General features: G+C 44.2%; 8 protein-coding genes and 1 pseudogene across 8 annotated transcripts; 8 read left to right on the top strand and 1 right to left on the bottom strand.

The window, feature by feature from the left end:
- Positions 1-470: 470 nt before the first annotated feature.
- On the top strand, positions 471-838 carry LOC111857188 (histone H4). Its single transcript, XM_072700624.1, has one exon. It carries the CDS (start codon positions 477-479, stop codon positions 786-788), a length of 312 nt encoding a protein of 103 aa, XP_072556725.1. The 5' UTR covers positions 471-476; the 3' UTR covers positions 789-838.
- Positions 839-1,469: 631 nt separating this feature from the next.
- On the top strand, positions 1,470-2,056 carry LOC111857184 (histone H2B 1/2). Its single transcript, XM_023837768.2, has one exon. It carries the CDS (start codon positions 1,480-1,482, stop codon positions 1,852-1,854), a length of 375 nt encoding a protein of 124 aa, XP_023693536.1. The 5' UTR covers positions 1,470-1,479; the 3' UTR covers positions 1,855-2,056.
- An 899-nt stretch (positions 2,057-2,955) lies between these two features.
- Positions 2,956-10,946, top strand: LOC140578696 (uncharacterized; annotated as a pseudogene).
- Positions 3,389-5,620, top strand: LOC111857186 (histone H4). The gene has a single exon (XM_072700495.1). The coding sequence runs from the start codon at positions 4,238-4,240 to the stop codon at positions 4,547-4,549; it is 312 nt and encodes a 103-aa protein (XP_072556596.1). The 5' UTR covers positions 3,389-4,237; the 3' UTR covers positions 4,550-5,620.
- On the top strand, positions 6,918-7,405 carry LOC111857187 (histone H4). The gene has a single exon (XM_023837772.2). It carries the CDS (start codon positions 6,940-6,942, stop codon positions 7,249-7,251), a length of 312 nt encoding a protein of 103 aa, XP_023693540.1. The 5' UTR covers positions 6,918-6,939; the 3' UTR covers positions 7,252-7,405.
- On the top strand, positions 8,956-10,270 carry LOC140577545 (histone H2B 1/2). The gene has a single exon (XM_023837767.2). The coding sequence runs from the start codon at positions 8,966-8,968 to the stop codon at positions 9,338-9,340; it is 375 nt and encodes a 124-aa protein (XP_023693535.1). The 5' UTR covers positions 8,956-8,965; the 3' UTR covers positions 9,341-10,270.
- A 554-nt stretch (positions 10,947-11,500) lies between the features above and the next one.
- On the top strand, positions 11,501-11,876 carry LOC140578695 (histone H4). The gene has a single exon (XM_072700496.1). It carries the CDS (start codon positions 11,515-11,517, stop codon positions 11,824-11,826), a length of 312 nt encoding a protein of 103 aa, XP_072556597.1. The 5' UTR covers positions 11,501-11,514; the 3' UTR covers positions 11,827-11,876.
- LOC111857185 (histone H2B 1/2-like) lies at positions 11,867-13,318 on the top strand. The gene has a single exon (XM_023837770.2). The coding sequence runs from the start codon at positions 12,790-12,792 to the stop codon at positions 13,162-13,164; it is 375 nt and encodes a 124-aa protein (XP_023693538.1). The 5' UTR covers positions 11,867-12,789; the 3' UTR covers positions 13,165-13,318.
- Positions 13,319-13,912: 594 nt separating this feature from the next.
- On the bottom strand, positions 13,913-26,336 carry lmln (leishmanolysin-like (metallopeptidase M8 family)). The gene is made up of 17 exons (XM_023837805.2): positions 26,072-26,336; positions 25,691-25,788; positions 25,582-25,612; positions 25,306-25,388; positions 24,731-24,848; positions 23,314-23,492; positions 22,950-23,055; positions 22,753-22,847; positions 22,551-22,668; positions 22,026-22,133; positions 21,138-21,214; positions 20,477-20,587; positions 20,076-20,208; positions 19,655-19,814; positions 19,403-19,533; positions 18,587-18,797; positions 13,913-18,497 (listed from the first exon to the last, which is right to left on the bottom strand). Exons 1-17 carry the CDS (start codon positions 26,195-26,197, stop codon positions 18,397-18,399), a joined length of 1,986 nt encoding a protein of 661 aa, XP_023693573.1. The 5' UTR covers positions 26,198-26,336; the 3' UTR covers positions 13,913-18,396.
- Between the last annotated feature and the right edge of the window lie 29 nt (positions 26,337-26,365).

The raw sequence follows: 26,365 nt of genomic DNA, 5'->3' as shown, positions 1-26,365 counted from the left end.
CAGCTATGTTATGTGTGTAATGTGTGGTGAACCCGTTAGCTGGCACTGTTAAAAAGGTATATAACAGTACATCGATATACAAAGGTATATTAAGGGAAGGTTGGGTGAAGGAAGGCAAATAAAAACTGGGAGATACACGTCCCCTGAACAGAAATAACAAAAACAGTGGAATATCCATACGAAAACATTGAATTAATACAAAACACAATACACGCTTAGCTGCTTGAAATTTACCATTTACTAACACGTTTATTTTTCGCAGAACACACTAAAACTACTAGCCACAATGCTATTTTAAAATGAAAATATATACAGTGTGTAAAACAGTGTAAGAGTAAGCGTAGGCACTTGAATCGAGGGAAATGACCCGCCATTTTTCACAGTGACGGGTTTCAGTCAGGTCGTCTGCAATTGTATAACTGCCAAACACAGCTTCCAGATGCCAGATCTTTCTGTTACGAAAACAGTAGTTTACAATGTCTGGACGAGGAAAGGGTGGTAAAGGACTCGGCAAGGGGGGCGCTAAGCGTCACCGTAAAGTCCTTCGTGATAACATCCAGGGTATTACCAAGCCCGCTATCCGTCGTTTGGCTCGCCGTGGCGGCGTCAAGCGTATCTCTGGTCTGATCTACGAGGAGACTCGTGGTGTGCTGAAGGTGTTTCTGGAGAACGTTATCCGCGATGCTGTGACCTACACCGAGCACGCCAAGAGGAAGACTGTCACCGCCATGGACGTGGTCTATGCTCTGAAGCGTCAGGGTCGTACCCTGTACGGATTCGGCGGCTAAACGTTCCTGCTTTCTCAAATAAATCCAAAGGCTCTTTTAAGAGCCGCCCACTTCATCTCTAAAGAGCTTCTGTCCCATTGTCTGTTACAAAGCATTCAGAAATAATTCTCAGATTTCGTCGTCTGAAAACATGCATTGAGTAATTACAACTTGGCTCGTTATTACTATATTACACACTTAGGATCGTAGCGTCAGATCTATTTTTCCTTGTTCTGGAGTTGGGGGTAGGGAACATGAGTGATATTGGCAATACTAAAAATCGTTCATGCGTTTAAATTCGGAAGATTGTAGAACAAGTTTCATTATCCAATTGTATGCCCTTGGTGCCTTATCTGTTAACTATTAATCCCATGTGGCAAGCGTAAAGCCTATCGCATTTTACAATAAAAGTAATACACGTAGACATATTTTGTATGTAGCATGATGTGTATTACAAAAAATCTTGTGTATTCATTTTGAATAGAAACGTACGTATCAGTCAGAAAATGTCCGCATTGAAAGATCTTTTGTTTAGAGAATGTTTTAACGCCGTAGAAAGATTGGGCCAATGGGATTTGAATGCTAATTAGGCGGGCTATGAGCATCCAATGAAATTATCCCCACCTCTAACACCACATTTGCAAACCGTCCGTATATGAAGAGGACGTGAGACAAATGCACCATTACTCGTGGTTGCAACAGTATTCTGACTATGCCTGAACCAGCGAAGTCTGCGCCCAAGAAGGGCTCCAAGAAAGCGGTTACTAAGACCGCTGGAAAAGGAGGAAAGAAGCGTAAGAGGACCAGGAAGGAGAGCTATGCTATCTACGTGTACAAGGTGCTGAAGCAGGTGCATCCCGACACCGGTATTTCTTCCAAGGCCATGGGCATCATGAACTCTTTTGTCAACGACATCTTCGAGCGCATCGCCGGAGAGGCTTCCCGCCTGGCCCACTACAACAAGAGGTCAACCATCACCTCCAGGGAGATCCAGACTGCTGTGCGCCTCCTGCTCCCCGGCGAGCTGGCTAAGCACGCCGTGTCTGAGGGCACCAAGGCTGTCACCAAGTACACCAGCTCCAAGTAAAGCGTTTATCGACGTTATCCCACAAAGGCTCTTTTAAGAGCCACCCACTCACTCGAAAAAGGCAGATTCCCCACAAGTGTGGCTTTTAATGCGCATCTTCAAGTTCCCATTGAAACCTAATGTATGAGCTAATTCTTTGAACGTCTGGATTTTTGTCATTTTAACGAAGGCATTTTTGTTTGAGCTAGCGGCATTGTCCTCTAAAAACGGTAGTACGTTCTTTTTGGTTTTGTTGGGTGTGTATCTCTCCACAGCACGAACAAAACCGAATTCAATTCTTGTGTTTATCTCGACATCACACTGAAATGCTGCTATAAATTTCTCACGAAAATATCAAGCTCCCATAAGAAGCTATTCCTACGCAAAGATAAATTAACATAAACGGTACATTACCTAGACACAAACTTTACACTTCTATTATTTGGTAGACTACAGAACCCTGTATGCTCGCACAACCCGGCTAAGGAACAGTTTTTTTTTTAATCCCTCATCCAGCACCCTTATGAACTCTCAGCACTGATCTCGACCATTCTGATGCAATACCCCAACATGTGCAATATCCATATTTATGTGTATTTAAACCACTTGACAAACTACCTCTCTATAAATTGCTCACACGCCAACTTACCAGCGCCATATATATAGTGTACATATTTTATTCTCGGATTCTATTTAATTGTAAGTTTTACTGTGCATCTGCTGGCACTTTCTAAACTAAATCTCATTGTACTTACAATGCCAATGAATCATCTTTATCTTATCTTTATTCCTCTTACTTTTTAAATCAGTCCCGTAAGGCCCATAAAATAAAAACTAATATTTTTGTTTTTCCGGAAATCAACCTTTGATGTATTTCGATACGGTTATATAGACCTACAATGCAAAATTTTGTAAAAATGTAACGCTTAATTTGGAACGAAGTTGTTTTCTGTATCTTGTAGTAGCAATATTTGGTATTTTGATTATTTTGAAATAAACGAAACTAATGAAAAATGAGATATTGTTGTATTCACGCAGTTCTTCACGTTGATTGGCTAAGAGGTCTGTGGCATAATATCCAATGAGCGTAAGGCAGTGTCTCAATAAAGTCATAGGCTCAGACAGAAAGAACACGTATACGACATTTTGTGGTACACAGTTCATCATGAGTGGTAGAGGAAAAACCGGTGGCAAGACCAGGGCTAAGGCCAAGACTCGTTCATCGAGAGCAGGACTGCAGTTCCCTGTTGGCCGCGTGCACAGGCTTCTGCGGAAAGGCAATTATGCTGAGCGTGTTGGCGCCGGGGCGCCAGTGTATCTGGCTGCCGTGCTCGAGTATCTGACGGCTGAAATTCTCGAGCTGGCCGGCAACGCTGCTCGGGACAACAAGAAGACTCGCATAATTCCTCGTCACTTGCAGCTGGCTGTGCGTAACGACGAGGAGTTGAACAAGCTTTTGGGCGGCGTTACTATCGCTCAGGGCGGCGTGTTGCCCAACATCCAGGCCGTGCTGCTGCCGAAGAAGACCGAGAAGGCTGTCAAGGGAAAGTAAACTAGTGGTTACGATGGCCGTAGAAACAAAGGCTCTTTTAAGAGCCACCCACTTTACTGCAAAAGAGCACCGTATTCCTGACTTTCTATTGTGGGAGAAATCTTAGGTTGTATGAAGTGTATAGATATGGGCACAAGTCGTTGACAGACATCTTGTATTGTTTTCAGAAATGCACGCTTTTTAGGAATATTATGACGGAGAGGCTCAGGAAGAGCTTCTGTCAGGCCATAACGCCACAGCTTTTTAACGCTTCATGTGAGAGACATTTACATCAAAAGCAACTAGCGCACTGCACTTTACAGCGGAAGTATAGTCTATTCTATTGCACACTACAGATATTTCCTATAATTGTAATGTTATTGGGATGTATTTTCAGTACTTTAGTCATTTTCATATTTATCTTTAATTTACTAGACTTTATTGCACAGTCTCTGGATTGAATTAGAGTATATTCCTCTACATGTACTACTAACTATATGTGACAAATAAAGAATCTTGAGGGTTTGTTTTACCTCTAATGGAAGAGAACCAAGTTTATGCAGTATTTATAAATCCTATATACTTAATTCATGTTTGCTTAGTTTTTTCCAATTACACAGATGGTTGCTTCAGATTCAGTTTAATTACATTCGTGACGTGGAGTGAGGTGAAAAAAGTTGCCTAAAATATTGTTTTCATTTACAAATCTGAGTATGTACAGTATAAGAGAAATTGCAGCATTCAGTGGCTCTATACAGGAGACCCCGCCTTTTTCCGAAGCCGAGGTCTCAATCAGGTCGTTTTGGCGCACATAACCAGGCTTTGAGAGGGAAGGACTGCATTCTTTTCTGCGAAGAGAACAAGTGTGATAAGATGTCTGGACGAGGAAAGGGTGGTAAAGGACTCGGCAAAGGGGGCGCTAAGCGTCACCGCAAAGTCCTTCGCGACAACATCCAGGGTATTACCAAGCCCGCTATCCGTCGTTTAGCTCGCCGTGGCGGCGTCAAGCGTATCTCTGGTCTGATCTACGAGGAGACTCGTGGTGTGCTGAAGGTGTTTCTGGAGAACGTCATCCGCGATGCTGTGACCTACACTGAGCACGCCAAGAGGAAGACTGTCACCGCCATGGACGTGGTCTATGCTCTGAAGCGCCAGGGTCGCACCCTGTACGGATTCGGCGGCTAAACGTTCCTGCTTTTTCAAATAAATCCAAAGGCTCTTTTAAGAGCCGCCCACTTAATCTCTAAAGAGCTTCTGTCCCATTATGCTGTTGTATATGGTCTTTGTCTAGAACGCGGATGACGGCGCAGTATCAAGCAATGGTGTGTTGCTACGAACTTTTCACGCATGTCTTTAGTCGACGTTAGTACTTGTATATTTGTTAATTTTGTTTAGAAGCGTTTGATAGGTTGAAGCTTTAAGTGTTTAGAAGCGAACCTGTGTGGAGTAGATTAACCAGGCAAAACTGATACAGTAATTTGTCACGGTAACAAGCAGCACAAGGACCAGTTGAATAAACATTATTTACAGTACTAGTTTTTGCACACTGACCTTCTACTTTTGCACATCAGTCACTTAACATCTGTAGAATATTTGAGGTATTTTTTTTACAAGGAACATTAGAATGTGATAAAATGGTTGAGTGCATTTAAGAAAGCCTTAAATTTGCCATCAACGCACAACCACTTAATAGGATGTCAGACATGCACTGTTACATACTCTTTCTATGTTATATTGGAAACTTGTTTTATTTGGCTTATATTTCGTTTATAGTACTATAGCACTCGACTTTCCAATGCTTAACAAGAATTAAAAAAATCAACAGTTTATGAAATAAATGGGAAAGTGATAAATACCTGTGATGTGCAAAAAAACTTTGACTGGTGGTGTGTTTAGCAAACAATTTTTGTCTGATTGTACTCACTGACAATTGTCACTGAGTTACTAGTAGGAAGAAGAGAGAATCTAATGGGTGTGGAGACCAAATTTAGAGAAGTCTGGTCCCCCTATGAAATTCCAGAGCTGAGGGTTGCTGTTAATGCGTCAGGCCAAATTCACTGTAATTGTGGCTATTTACTGCAAATGTGACTTGGAGAAATGTGTTCCAACTGCACGGCCAAATTGTAATGTTTTGTGATGGAGGGAACTGCTCCTAGTTTGCAAGCAGAGCCCAAGCAGCTCTGCTGGCTGCCAGGAGGAAGGAAACTGGGAACCATTAAAGAACATCCTTATGGAGGAGACTGGAGACGGGTTTAACTTCTGTTTCCTTTAACTGATTTCACTCTGTGCTCATGTATAATATATGAATGTCTGCAAAAGTATGTAGGTGTCACAATAGCAACCATTACTTGTGTAGGGGGATATCTACTCTCCAAAATTCATGTAAGTTATACATTTTTATCCCTCGGTATGTTTTTCTTTCGCATTTGTTGGGCAATTGTATAAAATATGTGAACAGATGAAGCCCCCGTGCAGAAGATTGTAGGAGAATAGGATGGGAAATCAGTTAGAAAACAGGTAGGTGTCTGGGAGGCTCTGGGTAAGGGGGGACACATTGAGGGACCCCATGCGCATGGACATGGAGTAAAATGGAACCTTTCTTACATAGAGGTGTCAGAGTTTTACTTTGTTCATCCAAAGTGTTTGACTTTACACATAAGACAACTATTAAAAAGAACAAAGTGCAACAGTAAGAGTGTTCAATGACAAGTCAAAGTGACCCTTTAGCTGAATGAAGGATATTACTGCCTGTGTGCAGCCTAGTAATCTGTTAGAGGTGGGAAACAGACAAGGCCAATGCAATTAATGAGTTCAACAAATATGACACCTGCGTAGAGGACATGGAGGTAGTAAAATCATACAAATATCTATGGATCCACATAAATACCAGCAGGGATTAGATGGACAACACAGATGTCCTATAGAACAGTTTACAGCAGGTTGAATGTGTGGGAAGCCGCTGGGATGATCTACCGATCCAATCAACGTTAATTAATTTACTATGCTGTGATGTTTTTAGAAATCAAGATTATGAAAGAAATACACTGAATGTTCAGTGAAAACTCATTGGTTGGTACGTTGCTCCAAAACACATGGTTTATTCAGACTTTACAATCAAATAAAATGCGAGAATAGTTTAAATCACTATTCTTTAATACAGAGATGCCAGTAACTGGAGGTGACAGACTGGAAAATGTTGACTAATATGCTGTCGGTGATAAATCTTATTCGAGAAGAATAATCCACGTAATGGAATATCCCTTAAAAGTAACATTGGCTTAATACAATACATTAAAATCATATGTATTTAAATCAGTATGTTTATATTCCTCAAATACACTTGTAGATGTTTAAATTCACAAACAAGTGGCTAAAATGACATTTTCTATTTAAAAAGGGAGCATGTACAAGTGCTCAGAGACTGAAAGAATACAGCATACTCGCTCACTGAAAAGAGGCGGGCCACTATTTTCGAGAACAGCGGGTTTCAATCAGGTCGTCTCCACGTATATAATAGCACATCCTCCCCGGCTTCAAGTTGTCTTGTGGTGTGAAAGCAAAGTAGAAAGTGTACGATGTCTGGACGAGGAAAGGGTGGTAAAGGACTCGGCAAAGGGGGCGCTAAACGTCACCGTAAAGTCCTTCGCGACAACATCCAGGGTATTACCAAGCCCGCTATCCGTCGTTTGGCTCGCCGTGGGGGTGTCAAGCGTATCTCGGGTCTGATCTACGAGGAGACTCGTGGTGTGCTGAAGGTGTTCCTGGAGAACGTTATCCGCGATGCTGTGACCTACACCGAGCACGCCAAGAGGAAGACTGTCACCGCCATGGATGTGGTCTATGCTCTGAAGCGTCAGGGTCGCACCCTGTACGGATTCGGCGGCTAAACGTTCCTGCTTCCTTAAATAAATCCAAAGGCTCTTTTAAGAGCCGCCCACTTCATCTCTAAAGAGCTTCTGTCCCATTGTGTCCGTCATAATCGCTGCATTTCATTTATGTTTAACTGACATCTTCCAAATAAACTTAAGCTTTTGGGAAGAACCACCTTTGCGTGTAAAGGAGCTTTTATCCCACTATATTGATTTACATGATTCCAAAATGAAACGTAATGAAACAATTGTGCAGTCCCGCGAGAAACGTATAATTTGATACTAGCAAGTTCACCTTCTTGCGGCTGGGTTTCAAACCAACGTCTGATGTGTATTTCCTTGCTGTATTGCTGGGATGTATATGTAACGTTAGGATTATCCGTAATGGGAAGTTGTGAAAAGTACTTTGTGATACTATGTGGCCAGACCGAATTGACTAAAGCCCAATCACGTCTAAAAATCGGCCAATCTACAAAAAACTGCCGAAACAACTAAGACTTGGTCACAGATGTGCGTCTGGTTCTGTGCATTTTAAATGCACCTACCTCGTTTTCTAATATGAGACAGATCGTCTACTACATTAAATGATGTATGATAGACAACATAGGTTGCGACTGTAAGTTCTTTTCGTTTTTGGTTGTCTTTGTGACATCTTTACACTAGGCATGTAGTAGGGTTGCCAGGTTTAGTCCGCTGGTTGGCGTGAGATTTAAAATTCGACCCCATTCTGCACATAGATTTACAAGGATTTCGTATACTATGTTTGCAAACTACCCCAACGCTTTTGATGTAGCTTTTTTAAGGTTTATACTGCAACAATATAGATTTGCTGTAAGATCTCTTCCGTGAGAGTTGGCAACCCTGATGTAACGAGACACATGTTTCTTTGTGGTTGCATGCGCTTTTAAGTTATTGAGTGGAGCTCCAATTTCAATGTTAGAATATTTACAACGTGCTTTACACCCATCATTGGTGACAGGGGCGATCCACATTTTTATTTCTGGGTCTGTTTCCTATTCCTTTCGGTACTGCTTTGGCATGCTTTATAGTTGTTTATACTGTCTTAACTTCCTTCTACGAGATCCAGGAGACTAATGAAAATATCAGTGAAACACTTCTCTCCAATTGTTTTTATAAAAAATAAAACCCGCCCGATATACGCTAAAAGCAGCCCAAAATTTAACTACCCGCCCAAATCAAATTTTACCCGCCAAAGGAAATCAAAAGAATCCAAATTGGGCGGGAACCCGCCTAATCTGGCAACACTGTATGTATGTGAGGGAGAGACACCAGGCAACTTTTAATGGTGCTTTAAGTAGTGAAAATGATTGCACTGGAACATGGTTATGCAACGCGAGGAAAAAATAAACTAATATATCGGTAACAAATTACAGCGTGAAATAGCATTTGACGAAATTTGGACCTAAATGTAAATCTAGAAACATGGTATACACCGGATTCTCTATTACCGCTTCTATTTTTGCGTATTCCTTTTGAGTTTAAAACGTTGATGTCCGTCACAAAAGGTCCGCAATGTGACTGATCTTTTGTTCAGACCATGTCTTGAGGCGTTGGAGCAATTTGGACCAATAGAATTTCAATGCAAATTTGGCGGGCTATGAACATCCAATGAAATTATACCCACCTCTAACACGACATTTGCAAATCGTTCCTATATAAGGAGGACGTAGGACAAACACACCATTACTCGTGTTTGTGATATTTTCGGAAGATGCCTGAACCAGCAAAGTCAGCTCCCAAGAAGGGCTCCAAGAAAGCGGTTACCAAGACCGCTGGAAAAGGAGGAAAGAAGCGTAAGAGGACCAGGAAGGAGAGCTATGCCATCTATGTGTACAAGGTGCTGAAGCAGGTCCACCCCGACACCGGTATTTCTTCTAAGGCTATGGGCATCATGAACTCCTTCGTGAACGATATCTTCGAGCGCATCGCCGGAGAGGCTTCCCGCCTGGCCCACTACAACAAGAGATCAACCATCACCTCCAGGGAGATCCAGACTGCCGTGCGCCTCCTGCTCCCCGGTGAGCTGGCCAAGCACGCCGTGTCTGAGGGCACCAAGGCTGTCACAAAGTACACCAGCTCCAAGTAAAGCGGTTGTCGACGCTAACCCCCAAAAGGCTCTTTTAAGAGCCACCCACTCACTCGGAAAAGGCAAATCCCCGGTACTATATAAGCGCGTGTGCTTCATAAGCGCACAAATGGAAAGATTATAGGGTTGAGTAAGTTCAGGTTATAAAAGCGAAAAATCAATGGTGTCGGTTCCAGGCGGCAGTTTCTGTATTGTGAATATTTCTATGAGCAAAGCATGGATGCCTTGCGACCTTAATGGCAAGCATATTTTCTATGCAGTAGTATGTTTCCTTTATATTGCATACCTGGTACAAAACTGAGCAGTAGGCTGGCATTCTCGCAACCTATATTACATGTACAGTTGTACGTCCTACATTCTGAGCCGGTGTGTTTTGTAACATGGTGGTCTAGCAAAATACTACTGATAAAATGAGGGATAAAAATTAATGGGTACGTTTATGTTGACACTCACCACAGTGTATGTAGTAGTAACAGTCCAATCTAATGACGGTGTCAGCCGTGAACTACGAAAGGTTTGCACTAGATTCATAGCTGTCTGGAATCGAGGAGTCTATTCTTTTTAGAATCGACTCTCGGCCCAACAGATACTCGTTTCTATCACAGGGCTCCTTCAGGCCTTTCCCATCTCACTCCCTTGGGTCAGCGCGCTCTCCACCACGTGAGATGTCACTGCAAATGGTTCTTTCATGTGGTTCTCTTGGTGGAATGAGCTGCGGACCCATGTTCAGTCATCATTCATCTCGTAGTGAATGCTCTAACGTTGCATTTGCTGGCCCTTGAATAGTCTTTTGTTCTTAATTTCTCACTTCTGTACGTCGCATTGGACAAAGCGTCTGGTACATGTGTAAATTTGAGGGAACTCATATTAAAAGCTTTGAGCCTGTTGTATGTGGTACGTGCGTACATTTGTTGATTACATTAGTTTCAATATGAGGTGTCAATAAAACAAGAAAATTGTACCATTTAATGAGGAAAAAAGTCGAATGTGTTATTTGGTTACGCGTGTTTAACGACAATTTATTGTATATTGAAAAAATTTGTTTTTGAAGAAATTAAAACTATTTTTGTCATTGGTCGCGCAGTTCTTCACGTTGATTGGCTAAGAGGTCTGTGGCATAATATCCAATGAGCGTAAGGCAGTGTCTCAATAAAGTCATAGGCTCAGACAGAAGGAACACGTATACGACATTTTGTGGTACACAGCTTATCATGAGTGGTAGAGGAAAAACCGGTGGCAAGACCAGGGCTAAGGCCAAGACTCGTTCATCAAGAGCAGGACTGCAGTTCCCTGTTGGCCGCGTGCACAGGCTTCTGCGGAAAGGCAATTATGCTGAGCGTGTTGGCGCCGGAGCGCCAGTGTATCTGGCTGCCGTGCTCGAGTATCTGACGGCTGAAATTCTCGAGCTGGCCGGCAACGCTGCTCGGGACAACAAGAAGACTCGCATAATTCCTCGTCACTTGCAGCTGGCTGTGCGTAACGACGAGGAGTTGAACAAGCTTTTGGGCGGCGTTACTATCGCTCAGGGCGGCGTGTTGCCCAACATCCAGGCCGTGCTGCTGCCGAAGAAGACCGAGAAGGCTGTCAAGGGAAAGTAAACTAGTGGTTACGATGGCCGTAGAAACAAAGGCTCTTTTAAGAGCCACCCACTTTACTGCAAAAGAGCACCGTATTCCTGAATTTCTATGTGTTAAGTGGAAGAAATAGGCTGTATGAAATATTGGACGGGAATAGATATAATGGGCATAAATATATCCTTGTTGAACTCATTTAAAACCGCTATTTTCCAGACAGATTAAATTGTGCCCACCTGTCCATGAATGCAGATTCGAGAAAATAGAGGCTGACGATGTCATTCCCTCTAATTTGGAAGACATTTACGCAGTATGTATAAATTGCATATTCTAAATTGTTAAATCATGTTCAGTAAGCAGCCCCGTTACATATGTGGTTGCTTCAAATTGTTGTATTTACAGCGTGAGGTGATGTTAAAGTTGACAAAAACAGTTTTTATTCCCAAAGTAAAATAGCGCCTAAAATCGCAGTGTTACCCTCGAAACAGGAGACCCCGCCTTTTCCGAAGCCGAGGTCTCAATCAGGTCGTTTTGGCGCGCATAACTAAGCTTTGAGGGGGAAGTATTGCGTTCGTTTCTGCAGAGAACAATTGTGGTAAGATGTCTGGACGAGGAAAGGGTGGTAAAGGACTCGGCAAAGGGGGCGCTAAACGTCACCGTAAAGTCCTTCGCGACAACATCCAGGGTATTACCAAGCCCGCTATCCGTCGTTTGGCTCGCCGTGGCGGCGTCAAGCGTATCTCTGGTCTGATCTACGAGGAGACTCGTGGTGTGCTGAAGGTGTTTCTGGAGAACGTTATCCGCGATGCTGTGACCTACACCGAGCACGCCAAGAGGAAGACTGTCACCGCCATGGATGTGGTCTATGCGCTGAAGCGTCAGGGTCGCACCCTGTACGGATTTGGCGGCTAAACGTTCCTGTTTTCTCAAGTAAATCCAAAGGCTCTTTTAAGAGCCACCAATTTTGCATAGAAAGAGCTGACGGCCATTTTCTTTTCTAACATCGTTTCATGTCTGTCTTTGCGCCATATATAACACTAGGAAGTCTAACTTATAATAGCCTGGCAGCTGTGTATGCGTCAAGTTTGCGTACAGAAAAGCAAAAATGTTCAGTTAAACAGTATTGCTATTAATTCGACAGTGTAAACTTACATACAATGAATTAGTATACGCAGTAGTATACTGTATTTAGTGATTGTAATTGACACACCACAGCACACCGTGTACAACGAAATGTGTTCCAATGCGACATAGCAGGGGGCAGCTAATTCAGCGCACGGGGAGGGCTTGGGGCCGGTACCTTGCTCAGGGTACCTCAGTGGTGTCTTACTGGTCGGGAATTCGAACCTCCAATCTTTCAATTACGAGTGCGCTTCCATAACTATATGTGATGTATAGTCACAGTTATTTCCAGTCCGAAACTTCAAAAAGACTGGCCTAATCACAATTCATGAACCTAAGTTGTTTAATGATTTTTATTATTTCACGTTTAATATCGACCAGTCCAGAAATATATTTTTAAAAGGTATCGTGATTTAGTAACGTCGATTTGGGTGGGGTTTCCTTTAAAATTGAAAGTGACTATCATACTAACTGTAATATGCAAGGTGTATATTCACTGAGCTGAACATTGTTGTAATCCTTGAACATTTTTATCAATTAATGGTTGTGGCTTTGTTTATTGAAGAATCAGGAATTAATGTCTTTGGTTCCTGTGAAATTTGGTTTGACCAATAGAAATTCAATATTACTAGGCGGGCTTTGAGCATCCAATGAAATCATTCCTAACTCTAATACCAAGTTTGCATACCGTCCATATATAAGGCGGGTGTGGTAACAAAACCCGTTATTCAACTTTGTGGTACTTGACGGAATATGCCTGATCCAGCGAAGTCTGCGCCTAAGAAGGGCTCTAAGAAAGCGGTTACTAAGACCGCTGGAAAGGGAGGAAAGAAACGTAAGAGGACCAGGAAGGAGAGCTATGCCATCTACGTGTACAAGGTGCTGAAGCAGGTCCACCCCGACACCGGTATCTCTTCCAAGGCTATGGGCATCATGAACTCCTTTGTCAACGACATCTTCGAGCGCATCGCCGGAGAGGCTTCCCGCCTGGCCCACTACAACAAGAGGTCAACCATCACCTCCAGGGAGATCCAGACTGCTGTGCGCCTTTTGCTTCCCGGTGAGCTGGCCAAGCACGCCGTGTCTGAGGGCACCAAGGCTGTTACTAAGTACACCAGCTCCAAGTAAAGTGTCTGTCAACGTTTCCCCCCCCCACCCAAAGGCTCTTTTAAGAGCCACCCACTTTCTCGGAAAAGAGCGTTCTCTTTTTTATTTTCTATTTTTTTTTCCCCCTAGGTTTAATTCTATGCAAAATACTTTAGACTGCCTCGTTATGATTGGCGCTGTGCAAATAAACTTTTCTTGAATGCTATACCCCATGTGACAACGTCATCTCTTCCGCCGATGTAGATCTTATGCTTACGTTTCTAAGAATACCTGGAAAGCTCAACAACCAACGGCTCTTAAGAGCCATCCACTTTTTCTGATGGAAACGGGGCAACTAAACTCCTCTAACTAAATATCGTTTTTTCCTGATCTTAAATTCAACTCGTTTTGGTTAGCAATTGTAAGTGTGTTGTCTAAAATATAACATGGAATGATCATATGGAATGTTTTTTTTTTTTTTAAGCTGTAACGTAAACCCGTACAATGCGCGGATAGGTCGCAGTGCGGGACTGTAACTTCGGGTCAGTTGGTGACCTCTGGACCAATCCGGTTCAACGTCAGTTTTGGCGCGAGCTTTAAACCTCCTTTAGCGACTACGGGGTTATTTACCGGCGCGCATTATCGGTACCTTACGACTCCTTTGTTTAGCATATGAATGGCTTTTCGCAATAGACTAGAATCTACGCAGTTGTACGCAACTTGATCGACGTTATGAACGCTATAAAAATAAACGACACATGGAAAAAGGGGGGGGAAAAAAACAAGTATACAGGTTACAATAGTTTGCTTTTAATAAAAGCGAATAAAGTACCTAAGTAAATCAAACAACTCCGGACTCGGTTTAATACATTCATTACTTGAGACATGAAACTAAATTCTCAGGCTGTAAAACGCCAATGTAATTTGATTGGTTGCTTTCGAAAAGAATGGCTTCCTCGTATTTTACAACGTAACCTGGCCTTAGCTGAAAATAAGATCACGGTTAAGAAAAATACTGTACAGTAAAGTTAATGCCTCTGCGCTGATTTCAGTATACAAAGGCTTTTCGTAACTGGGACGGGCTGCTCCGGGGTTTTAAACGGCATAAAATGTACTGCATAAATACATTTAAGGACATTTCACATTAGCGAAATAAGATGGATCCCTTGAATCGCAAAAAGATCAATACTAACAAAAATTCTGAATCTGTGATAACAGCAATTTAAATATACATTTAAACATACATCGGAATTATAAGCCATGTTACAACTGCCTTTCTAAATAGACCAAAATGTCTATAAAGTAATCAAACATCTGATCACACACATGGCCTTAAACCATGTCGGAGAAAGCATAACATTCACATTCGTATTGTGTTCTTCATGAAAGATGTGTTGAACTGAATATCCAGGAACAATAAGCACAAAAAATGAAAAAGAATTTTTTTTAGTCTTTTTCGTGCTTTGGTCTTTTGAATTATTAAAACAAAATAGCAGATGTAATTTCTGTACAGGAAAATTGCTATGAGAGATTCTTCCTCCGCAGAAGCCCTTCAGATGTCTTGGAAAAGCATAGAAGGCCCAGTTTAAATGATGAGAAGGTACATATAATGCATTACTTATCCATATGGCCGGCTAAAAGCTTTAAAAATATGCAGCAGCCACAAATAAAATACTAATTGCGATCAGCTTCTATCTTTCTCATGTATTTTGTTGAAGGGAATTCTGCTACATTATGAAAGCTTAGTATGAAACTAAAGCAAGAACAATTTTTGCGATTCAACAGCACAGTCTTAAGCATGTTACATTAGCACATATAAAAAGTGCTGGTTTGTTCAGTGCTACAGTAGATTATTGTGTCATTTACTGATGCCTTTTAAGTTAGAGGAGACAGGGCTGCTGTTTCTTGGAGTAAAAGTACAGCGTGAGGGTCATTCGTTGCTGACAGTCACATTTAAAAACATGCTTGCGTGGTGTCCTTTACCGCTGTAGGAATGGTACATAGAGGCACTCTGGTTGAGGATCTTCTCTCCTTCCTAAGTCCCATTCAGCCTTTGACATTTATGATCTCGAATCCCACTTAACAGTCCCTGCTGCAAACCATCGCCGACGGGAGAGTAATTTTAGCAACAGAACATAACAGCTGTTGCTTTGAAAAGAAAACAGTGTCACAGGTCATTTGTGTACAGCTCTGGAAAATATTGCGACCACAGGAAATGGTCAGTTTCACTCATTTCTCAATTGAAGGGGTATGCGTCAGTGTAAAATACACATTTATTTGCAAACTCCAGCCTGGCTCTTCCCTGCCTCTCCTTGCTTCTAGGAGCCTTAACTGTCCTAGCAGTGCACCTCATACCACTTAATGTTTCCCACTCTTTTTGAAGGTCACCTGAGGTTATCCTCCGATTTGAGGCACTGCAGGATAAGTTGACAGTCTCTCTACCAGGCTGGTGTTTGGTCATTGCCAGTGTCTCCCGCTTCACTTTGGCCTTGTGTCCTGCTGTCTTAGAAACTCTGAGCCTGGAAGCCGCCTGTCTCGCGGTGTAGCCTTCTGCCAGCAGAGCCAGGATTTAAAATTGCAGATTTGTATAAAAATATAGAGTGGTCTCAATTTTTCTTTCCAGAGATATACAGTCAGTCAAGAACACCACCCAACACACCTAGAACTAAACTGCACAGACATGATCACACTTGATATCCATTTTACTACTGATTAGTTTCACAGAATTCTTTTGTTATGGATTTCTGGGAAAATTCCAATGCAAGTAAATCAGTTGAGAAGACATTCACTGGTATCTAACACAATAAAAATAAATGAACTATGATGATTTAATTGTGTTGCCCATTGGTCTTTATATTGAGGGCAAGCTTGCTACCAGGAGGTCTGAAAGAGGTTGAAAGATTTAACGTCTGGCTACATCAGAAGTGACATATGAGAACTACAGGTTATTCATTAAACCCACCTCTTTCAGGGTAAAACCACGGCAGTCAGTCTGTAACTGACTACAGGACAGAGGGCATAACAGCAGATATAATAATAATGTAAGGACAACTAATTTAAATTCTGAAATGACCGACAATAAAACCTTTGTAAATTGGGTTCATGTTTAGAAAATGCACATCAAAGGGTCGGTCTGACATTGTAAGGCATTTCTGACAGCTTTTGGTACAGCTGGGGAGAATCTACGTGCCAATAATCGTCTACTGCTTCTGCTGCAAAAACGGATCCTTCGATTAGCAAGTTTAACACAATGGGAACGCAACACTTGAGAAAATGAAGCACTTTCATTTTTTTCCTTGTCATACCCTGATAAATTACACATTTTGTAAATTTGGACAGTTCCTTGGCACTCCTGCTATCCTCTGGCCTGAGTTAAAATTCTTCTATGGGCAAAAGTCATTATTCATGTAAATACTTCAAAATATATCAGATGTGTGTCAGGAAACAGAAGAGTAAGGCACATTGTAATCCCTCACAACATAGGCTACTGATTTTAAGTTACTGGTGACCTATTGACATTAGTTTACTTGTGGACAGGTATTTCCATTAGATGGGGGTCACCTACACTCAAACAGTTAGATCACTGATTACGGTGGATCACAGAAAATCAGCCAGTAGACCTACATCACTGATCAACACCCCTCCCTGGAGGAATTAAATAAATTCACCTGGTCTGCCTTAGCCTGCAATTGAGAGAAAATAAACTGCAGCATCATGACTGTAAATCAAAGCTTGGAATCAGTGTGTAGTAACAGTGTTAATGACCCCCACCCCTCATGGAAAAGGATTTATATTTTTCAACACAGACTTTGAGAAATACATTAGAAATTCTAAAATGACAGTAAATACAGTACAATGCTGATATTAATCACATTTCTTCTGCATTGTCAAATACACAGAATACCATTTGATGTTGCTACTGGAACATCTGTCTCTGTGCACACACTGTGCATAATGTCTTATTATCTAAAGCCTTGCTGGTACTACAGACCAGTAATTCCAGGAGTAGGCATGAGTCTCAAAAACGTGCTCTGGTTTACTAAACGAGAACACTCTGCATTTCAAAATGAGCAGAATAGACACGTTCAGCGCGACTGTGCTGGAAACTGTGAAAATGGAAAACAAGCAGATGTTTCCTTCCTCAGTCACAACTATGACTGTTACTCAGAATATGTTCCCAGTTTTGATAATGAAACACTTGTAACACTTTTCCAAATTACTAGATACACATTCAAAATGTAAGTGTTGGGCAAGGAACAGTTTTATCCAGAAGCTACAGAGCAAACGAGAAACAAATATCTCCATTATCCCCACTTTTAAAATCCTTTAGAGATTTTCTGTCATTTAACTAAACAGGTATTATTTGTGGAATACCTTTAGCTGCAAAGTGATGCAAAACAAATACACCTTACAAATGTTATCCATCCTTCAATTTACACCATCCTTCAATCAAGCATGACTAAGACTTCAACTGTGGAGAACAACTTCTGTCAGCAGGACCGAGACCGGGGCGCTCTGCCTTAGCCAGCATCAGCTCACAACAAATGCAAACACGCAAAGCCTCTACTGAGACATGAATTAAAGCTGACAGGGCAGCCATCTTGTCCTCAAAGCAAGCAGTATCCCCTGCAGAGCTACCTGAACATTTTTAAAGCCAGTGTTAAGGGTTTCAAAGTTATATTACACTGCTAGTAAATTAATATTTACTTCTCCTGTAAAAAACAGACATGGCATACGAGGTTTTGCCAAAACAAAAGGCTTAATGCTACTTAAGATTTTTTTTCCTGATTTGTTAAATAAGAGAAACAAGTTAAATTATACATTTTATATGGAAACTACAGGCTTAATTTTCCCAAGCTTAAAAAGCAATGCCTTCTGCTATAAAATATATTTCTAAAGCATATAATCCTGGTTCAATAAATTAAATATTTCCTTATACATCAAGCATTTTCATTTCTCACTAACAGAACCACATCACATGACTACAGCTCATATGTATAAATATCACATTTGTTCTTCAGCAGGCCTCCTCCTTATAAAGGACCCCACAAGCATGCAAAATGCTCATCTAACGATAAAAAAAAATAAAAATGGGTGACGTACAGCACCAAACTCTTTAGCGCCCCCTGCTGCCCTCCTGAGGTATGGCTTCTTGTTTTGTCTGCACATGTACTGGCACTTATCCTCTGTGTACAAAAGGTTGTGTCATGGCTTTGCGTTTCCTCTCACGGTGGGCTGGCTTTTAAACACCCCCCCCCCCCCCAAATCACGGACTCAGATCCACACGCACAGGAGGAATCCAGAAAACAGGGGGATGAGCTTGAGCAGAAGCAGCCACAGGGTGATGACCAAGCTGGGAGAACTGGAACAGGGATCTAGGGGTGGAAGGGTACTTCAGTGTACGGACAGCCCAAAAGTACCACGGCTCGGCCGGGGTAGCGCCGTGTGCGGGGGCGGAGCTTACCGATGGGGACGCTGCGGGAGGTGTTGAGAGGCGGGAGCTCGTGTGGGAGCGGGCAGGAGGTGCAGAAGTCGGAGCAGGGGGGGCAGACCAGCACCCCGGTGTGGACCCATTCGCTACCGCGTACACTGACATTCAGCAGCTGACCTGTTCGGACACAGTGGAACGGAGTACCCTGGACCCACACGGCGAGTCCCAGGAGAGAGCAGGAGGTCTGGGGGGGGGGGGGTGGACACAAGGAGAAAGGTCTAGTTAAAGGTGTTCTCCAGAGGGAGACTCTGCACGAGGATGGGGGTAAACACACGTAAAAGATGGAGTCAGATTCCTGAAGCGTCTCTGTCATTCAGCCACAGTGCGGCTTGGGCGCTCTGGCCTCGCCTGCTACCAGGAAACACCTTCGCCGTCCTGGAATCATCCTGACCCGCAAGTGCTGTAAGTCTGTCGGCTGAGGTGTCTTTTCCCCTGTCCTTCTAGTGGACGCCATGCAGACTGTAATCTCAGACGGTGGGACCGGCCTCACAGACTGTCACCTCATGTAATCGACTTGTAAGACTGGACGGGGCTTATACCTTGAGTGACGTATAATAGAGAAAACTGGGTCAGCTAGTTCCGGGGGCCATTTTCGTTTAAGGGTCACAGGTCCTACGGTGAAATCACTCTACTGACCATGGGATTTGAACCAGCGACCTTCCGATCATGGATCTTAGCCCTGAGAGCCACACAGCACCACTTAGAACCTACAGACTGGCAGTGTGATGACAGGGAGGCCATGAGGGCTGCCTCAGCTCGGACTCGAGGCTCCGCTCCCCGCTGCCTCACCTTGTAGCAGCCGCTGCCCCAGTCGGGGTAGGTTAGGCGCCGGCTGCACTGCTCCATGACGAATGCCGACCTCTGGGACAGGCACACGGAATCGGGGCCATACTCCTCAGCGGCGTAGTTCGCCCAAGACACTGTGGGGGATGGGGTGGGAAAGTCAGGGTAAAAAAACAGATGGGAGTAGGGAGGGGGGATCTGCGCTAAGCTGGGGGAGAGATGCACAAGCAGCCACACGGTTCGGCTGGGAAATCTTACCGGGCTGGTTCTCCAGGACCCGGCAGTCGGAGCTGCGCTGGTACTGCCCACTGAGGTGCCAGCTGAACTCCTGCCGGAAGGGGCAGTAATCGGCGATCTCCACCGCGCCTCCATAGCGGGGCAGGTCCTCTGAGGGCACGCCGGGGATGAGGTCGAAGTACTGCAGGGACACGGCGGGTAAAAGCCATTTACTGGGAGCCAGTCAGAGAGAACGGCCAGGAGGCCTCAGTATTTTGTCTGTCCATCCATCCATCCATCCATCCCAAACTGCATTTCCCGGTGAGGTCCATGATCTCAGTATGCTGAGCAGGTAAGACCACATCTTGCTCTCTGAGGTTGGGAACCCAGCCATATGAGCTCTGCCCCTCAGTCACCCACCCCCCCCAGTCACTGCGCTGGCCCCTGTACTGCAGGTGCACACCTGGTACTCCGGGGGGAGCTGGTGCTCGTACTTCTGCAGGTTGCAAACGGCGACGGCCCGCTGGTCCTGACGGCAGGTGAGCTGCAGGGGCGTGCTCCTCACCCTGTCACAGTACGGAGTGGGGGCCTGCCTCCTGGCCCGGGGAGAAGGGGGGGGGGGATGCGGCTGTCAGTCTCAACACCACTTAATTAGCGTAACGAACGCTGTACATCTGTAACTAGTGAAAACACTGCAGGCAAACGCTCCAATTACCATTCAGGTAACCATGCTGCAGAACCACTTTGATTCCATGGAAACCTCCACCTCAAGCACTATATGAGTGATTCAGTTCTATGCTAGATCCCAGGTATAAACTCAAGCAAAGTTCAGAGGGGAGCACCGGCTCTCACTGCACGACTCACTTCTGCCTCTGCTGGTCAATCCAGAACTTGCAGCTCTTTGTTACAAAGTCACAGCCCATGCCCCGCCCCCAGTCCAGCCTCTCTGCCAGGCTGTAATTGGCTCGGTACCACCTGGGAGGAGAAAGGCACAGCCCGTTTTCACATGGGTGACAACAGTGACCTCAGCACCCCAGAGACATGATTTTGATTGGCAACTTCCATCCATCCATCCATCCATCCATCCATCCATCCATCCATTCTTTAACCAGATGCAAGGCAGTTGGCAACATTTATACACGTATATTTATTTTTAAATGATGGGATTCCTCACATTCCAAGCATATAAAGGACTATTTAGAGTTATTATGACTGGAACTAAACCCCAGTACAGAACTGTGCAAAAGTCATAGGCAGCCAATGGAAATCATGTTCAAGTTACGGATATGTTGGTGTAAAATTACGACTTCATGCCTGTAGAAGTGTGTCAGAATAGCCATTTCAAAAGCTCTCAAGTCACCCCAGGTTCTACAGTTACCATCCAAAATATCCATATTAAAAACATTTTCTTTATTTCTGAGAAAACATACACTTATTACCCAGATAAATAACTTTAAACAAAATTTCCTAAGACTTTAGCACAGTGCTGTATGTGTGACGGCACATTCTCCTTTTCCTCGCTCACCCAGTGTCCTCCATTATCGCCAGAGTAATTCTGGAAAACACGCGATTCTGTGCGTGGGATCCTGTCATTGCCTCGTTCTGGAAGAGAGCAGGACAGAAGGTGCTGAGGCTCACAGCGATTCTAAACACGCCGCCCGCAGAACATCTGAAACCAGCTTCTGGCCAGACTGTCTCCTATACTCAGGTCGATGGTGACTTTTGCGACAATATCATTCAAATTCCATTTTGCAAAGCAGAAATTCCATATCTGGCAATACTTGACATGTGATATGATTTGATTCAGCAACACATATTTTCAGTACAGTGAAATATTGATTTTAGTGGAATTTATTTGAATTCAAAAAGATTTAACAATAACTGTTTAGTTTTCCATTTTTATAATAGAATATGTTTTTTAAAAATATACAGGTCTCAAAAGCACAAAAAATATCTGGACAAAAAACATCCCATCTTTGTGTTTTAACAACAAAAAAACAACACAAAGGTGTTATAAACTACATTAAATGTACAGTAGTGTATTGGTCTTTACTCACTATTAAGGTGTGTCTTTGGACTGCTTTGTGTGAGAGTTTTTTTTGTGTATTGTCATGGTTCGGGTATATGAAGTGATATTTGTCAATTGAGCTGATAATATGATATCGTGGCATTAACAATCGATTAATCGAATATATTAATCCAGAGGCTAACAACGTACACCTACTTTAAGAGGCACATTTGAAGACTGAAGCATCCTCATTTCATGACAGAAAGTTGGATAATGAAGCCAGGATCTGAGGCTAGAAGGAAGCCTCAGATGTTTCTCCTGGACCACGTAATCAGGGCAGACTGTGTTTGCGGGTCAGTCGCCTTCTTAGGCCCCTCGGTCAGGGGGTGGGGGCTCCGCACATACCTCCAGCAGTCTCTTCTCCCAGTGGTTGAGCTCGGTCCCCAGGCCCCCTTGATTCTCCAGCTCCATGCCCTCCAGGAAGGGACAGTGAAAATGACTCCTGGCCTCCCTCTGAAAGCACAAGTGTCCCGTGAGCGGGCACTAAATCGTGGAAGCGAAGAAAGGGGCAGCACAACAGCCACAAAAGAGGAGATATGTGGTTAACAATGTAAAAAAAACGTCGCTGGTGTGGTGATACTTCTGGCAGTTTAAAGTCTGATGCATCACAATACACATCTCATTAATGTTTTAGGGACACTAATCTGCTTACAAAATTGTAGGACAAATGTTTCATCCATCATCTAAAAGCTCTGGTGATTATTGCGCATGCGCCATATAATCGCGATTATATTGCGACGTGATCGCAATAGCCCTACCCGTATATGCAATATATACATGCGCAAAAGGGGACATGCATGCACACGCAAGGAGACACAGGACAATGAACCAATATCCCCTGAAGCCTCTCGAGACGTCTCTAACTCTTACCACCACTCTCGGGGTGACCAGAAGATGGACCTCGCGTGACACAGTGTTGTTCCCACGGACGTCCCACAACCGCCTGGCTTTCTGCACGACCTTGTCGCTCCACTGGTACAGGCCCAAGCTGCAAGGGATGGGGGGGCAGGCAGAGATCCTGAAGAAGCTGTGCGGAGCCTGGAAGGGCATTCTGAGCAACGGCAACCCTCACCTCTCGCTGAAGGGCGGCAAGCCGCTCGCGTATCGCTGGGTCAGAGGTTTCCCGTTATCGTCGTGGTAAAACGCGAAGAGGCCCGCGGAGAATCCCTGAGCAGGGCGTCACATCGACCGGTTAGAGCGCCCCACAGTGGAGAATTTCTGAATACTGATGCGGCCAAGTAGAACAGTAGGAATTAAGACAGCGAGTACCAGGGCGTGGATGATCTCATGCTTCACGGTGGAGAGCATGGCAGCGAACTCCTGAGGATGCACAGGAATCATGGCCGGGCACAGGTTGGCATACCCAGCAACGGGCCTACGGGCGCAAGGGGCGGAGCCACAGGTGAGCAAAAGGGCGCCAGATCTCAAACGCCGACTTCACGGTAATAATTATGAGATTGAATGAACCTCCATTTACTTCGTGAATCATGACGTGACATCAAGATCATCTATAGCAAGAAACCAGTGATAGACCTTTCAGAAGCACCCACACTGTAATCCTGGCAATATTCACTGCATCCCTGCCTTGTTCCAGAGTGACACCCTCCCTCACCCGACGCCCTCCACCCCCTACCTGTCAAGCTCGGATTCCAGTTGGCAGTAGGCGGCGTAGGCGACGATGTTCTCTTGCCCGCAGCGCTCTGTGGTGAGCCCGCTGACGTAGAGCACGAAGTCAGCCCCTTCCACACCCTCGCCATCGGGGGGCCCCACTGAGCCGCACTGCTTGCCGCTCTCGCTGCACACCTTGCATTGCTGCGGAGGACACGCACTCTCAGCATATCTGTACCAAAGAAGGACCTTTAACCGCGCAGGAAGAACACGAGTCCACGAGTCCAGCCCAGACACAACACATGGGGTGTCACAGAGCATAGTTAAATACGCTTCACTGCAGTGTTTCCGAATGCTTATGTGAAGAGTAGCTAAGTCCTTTCACGGGGAACGTGTTACAGTGAAATACATCTCATTATCTTAATGTATGTCCTAAATAGAAATGAGTACCAATTCATTTAATTTCACATTAGTCAAACTCACTTGTTCAACTGCTCATCATTAATAATCATTAATTTAACTATTTAATAAAAGTAGGTTTTAATTATTTTATAATTACAAAACATTTTAAAATTACTCAGAATGAATGAATAAGTAAATTGAAAAATTGCTCTCTGAGTAACAGATCATCAAGACCATTTATCTTTCTAACAGACGAGACAGACAAAAGACAGCGGAGACGTGCTCACGGGTGAAGGAAGACAGGAAAGTCAGCGGTGCTCGGACCCTGAGGACCGCGAGCTGCATAGCCCTGCTTCAGGCTAAGGTCATTAGCATCATTACCATAAACGTTTCATTCTCAGGTCAAATACACAGACACATTCAGACATAATACATGTCCATGCATCTCCGAATGCTACAGCAGATTTTCTAAAATACTTTATGTAAATTTTGTAATTCTCTGTCCATTAATAACTTAAAGTATCAGGTACATTGCAGAGAACAGTATGGATGTTGTAACGACCTGCACACTGATGTAATCTGGAAGAGGCCCTAAATAAACACTTAACGAGACTGTCTAAGATTATGGGAAAGCACTCACCTGTCCCTGCCCAGGACAAATGGCTAGAGGATGGATGGATGGATGGATGGACGGACATTGTCATAATGCTACTTTTGGATAATTCATTTATGTAATCTTACAGATTTGCATCTGTATCAAGCAGGTGTTAATTAGCATGAAATCCCCATTGGTTGGCTAACTTCTAATAATACCAACAAAAACATCTTCCTATGTCACCAAACAATCTGAAATTATACGACCAAGTAAGTACATCAGAAACACGTCTGAATCATCCGGAAGTATCAGCTTCCTGGAAGGCTGTCGCAGCCCTTCAGCGCTCAGTTAGCTTTCTGAGGTCTTGCTTAAAAATGTAGAGATGCAGGCCATGTACCTTCCAGAAAAGTCACAGTGAAAGGGAGGGGCCAAGGTGGAAGCTGACCTGTAAATGATGCTCAGGAACGATGACGGGTCCACACCTCGTTCTCTCGGCACATGACCCCTGGCAGTAGCGGTGAGGGTCATCCTTCTTCCGCAGGTACTGATTGGTTGAGCATTGTCTTCAGAGAAGAGCACAGGGAGAGCTTTAGAGGGACATTTCTCAACATCTTTCCCAGAAAAATCAGACCCAACTCACACCTCCACCAGGTGGACCCACTCGTAATGATCCACTCTATGGGGGTAGGAGGGTCTACTAAAGGTGTGATGGTTACATCTACCCACAACTGCCCCCCCCCCTTTAGTTTCACTCAACGAGCCAGCCTACTCAGGGCCGGTGCGAAGTGAAACTACCAGGGAGTATAAATATGTGGACACTTACAACCTTCCTCAGACTGAAGAAGCTGCTTGGATGAGCAGTGAAACGTTTCTACCTTACAAGAGAGAAGTCCAGTTGCCATGAATCAACCCACCAGACAGTTTCACCTGGATGACTGAGAATCTTCACAGGGACGTTTCTCAACGCCCAATGGAAACACAGAGCTGTAACTGTCAACAAACTAAGGAAAGTAGGATGACCTGCTGAGAAGCACTGGTCCAGCTCTCCTGCGCACTTGAAACACCTTCTGTAGATAGTCAATGGCTTGGGGAAACAGTTTATCCTGTCAAAATACAGAGTAAAAACCATGAGCAAGGGATCTGACATTCAGTCAGGTTTGCATTCACAGTTGCATCTAGGGATGAGAGATGGGATCTGATCTAAGAGTCCAACCAAAAGTGAGATTTCCATGTGTCTTGGAGCCTGGATTCTGGAACCATGAAAGTGAGATTTTTTCCCCACACACGTTCTCATACCTTAACGAGCCTCCTCTTCTCTAGACCCAGCCTAAAAAAAACAAATAATAAGTCTGACTTCTGGCAAAGAGATCTGGGGGACCAAAGATGTATGACAACAGGCACTTACTCTTCCACACTGTCATCATAGACGATCTTAATTACTAACTGCTGATCAATACTTCTCTTGGTTATCCTTCCAGGCTTCAAGTACACTTGGTGAACAACCTGTGAAAATGACATTAAATAGGCACAATCACTTCTGCGAACTTGTATGAGATAACCACCGTACATATATTACTTTGCTACAGACGAAGAGATATTGCATTAAGACAGATCACCCGGTAAGACCTAAAATAAGAAAGTCATTACTACACTGATCAATTCTGCCGTGCGCTGCAGTCGACACAACACACAGAGATTTACAGCATAACCAGCGAATGCACACATCAGAGAGAGCTTTTGGTTACACGTGCCGCCACCCTCGGACCCCGCGATCTCAAGTCCTAACCTCCGACGGACGCGGGACGGCGTGCTTGCATATGTGACAGTGTACAAGTAGGACCAGCAGGGACAGCGCGCACAGCGGCCGTAAGGAGACCAGCAATCCCCGGCAAAGACTCAGCCTCGGCGCCATCGTGCTGGAGTGCGCGCAGCCGGGGCCCGGGCGCCACAAACACCGCGCATAGCTGTCCTTCCACCCCGCTGCGGAGGACCAGGCTTGCCTTCACCGTCGCAGACCGGCGCCATTCATGATTATACCGCGGAGTGACACCCGTCGCCGTAACCGGAAACAGCGAGTAGG

This window comes from Paramormyrops kingsleyae, chromosome 16 (assembly GCF_048594095.1).
Source record: "Paramormyrops kingsleyae isolate MSU_618 chromosome 16, PKINGS_0.4, whole genome shotgun sequence".
NCBI classification, from domain to species: Eukaryota; Metazoa; Chordata; class Actinopteri; order Osteoglossiformes; family Mormyridae; genus Paramormyrops; species Paramormyrops kingsleyae.
Note: the sequence above shows the minus strand (reverse complement) of the source record. Positions and strands in the feature narration are given on the sequence as shown.

Excerpts from the sequence above, each read along its gene's own strand:
- lmln (XM_023837805.2), bottom strand. The coding sequence starts at position 26,197 with ATGGCGCCGAGGCTGAGTCTTTGCCGGGGATTGCTGGTCTCCTTACGG. Across the intron at positions 20,209-20,476 it reads ATTGACCAGCAGAGGCAGAA|GAGGCAGGCCCCCACTCCGT; the intron begins GTGAGTCGTGCA and ends TCCCCGGGCCAG. Across the intron at positions 18,798-19,402 it reads GGGGCAGCGGCTGCTACAAG|ACCTCCTGCTCTCTCCTGGG; the intron begins GTGAGGCAGCGG and ends CCCCCCCCCCAG.
- LOC111857184 (XM_023837768.2), top strand. The coding sequence starts at position 1,480 with ATGCCTGAACCAGCGAAGTCTGCGCCCAAGAAGGGCTCCAAGAAAGCG.
- LOC111857185 (XM_023837770.2), top strand. The coding sequence starts at position 12,790 with ATGCCTGATCCAGCGAAGTCTGCGCCTAAGAAGGGCTCTAAGAAAGCG.
- LOC111857188 (XM_072700624.1), top strand. The coding sequence starts at position 477 with ATGTCTGGACGAGGAAAGGGTGGTAAAGGACTCGGCAAGGGGGGCGCT.
- LOC140578695 (XM_072700496.1), top strand. The coding sequence starts at position 11,515 with ATGTCTGGACGAGGAAAGGGTGGTAAAGGACTCGGCAAAGGGGGCGCT.
- LOC140577545 (XM_023837767.2), top strand. The coding sequence starts at position 8,966 with ATGCCTGAACCAGCAAAGTCAGCTCCCAAGAAGGGCTCCAAGAAAGCG.
- LOC111857186 (XM_072700495.1), top strand. The coding sequence starts at position 4,238 with ATGTCTGGACGAGGAAAGGGTGGTAAAGGACTCGGCAAAGGGGGCGCT.
- LOC111857187 (XM_023837772.2), top strand. The coding sequence starts at position 6,940 with ATGTCTGGACGAGGAAAGGGTGGTAAAGGACTCGGCAAAGGGGGCGCT.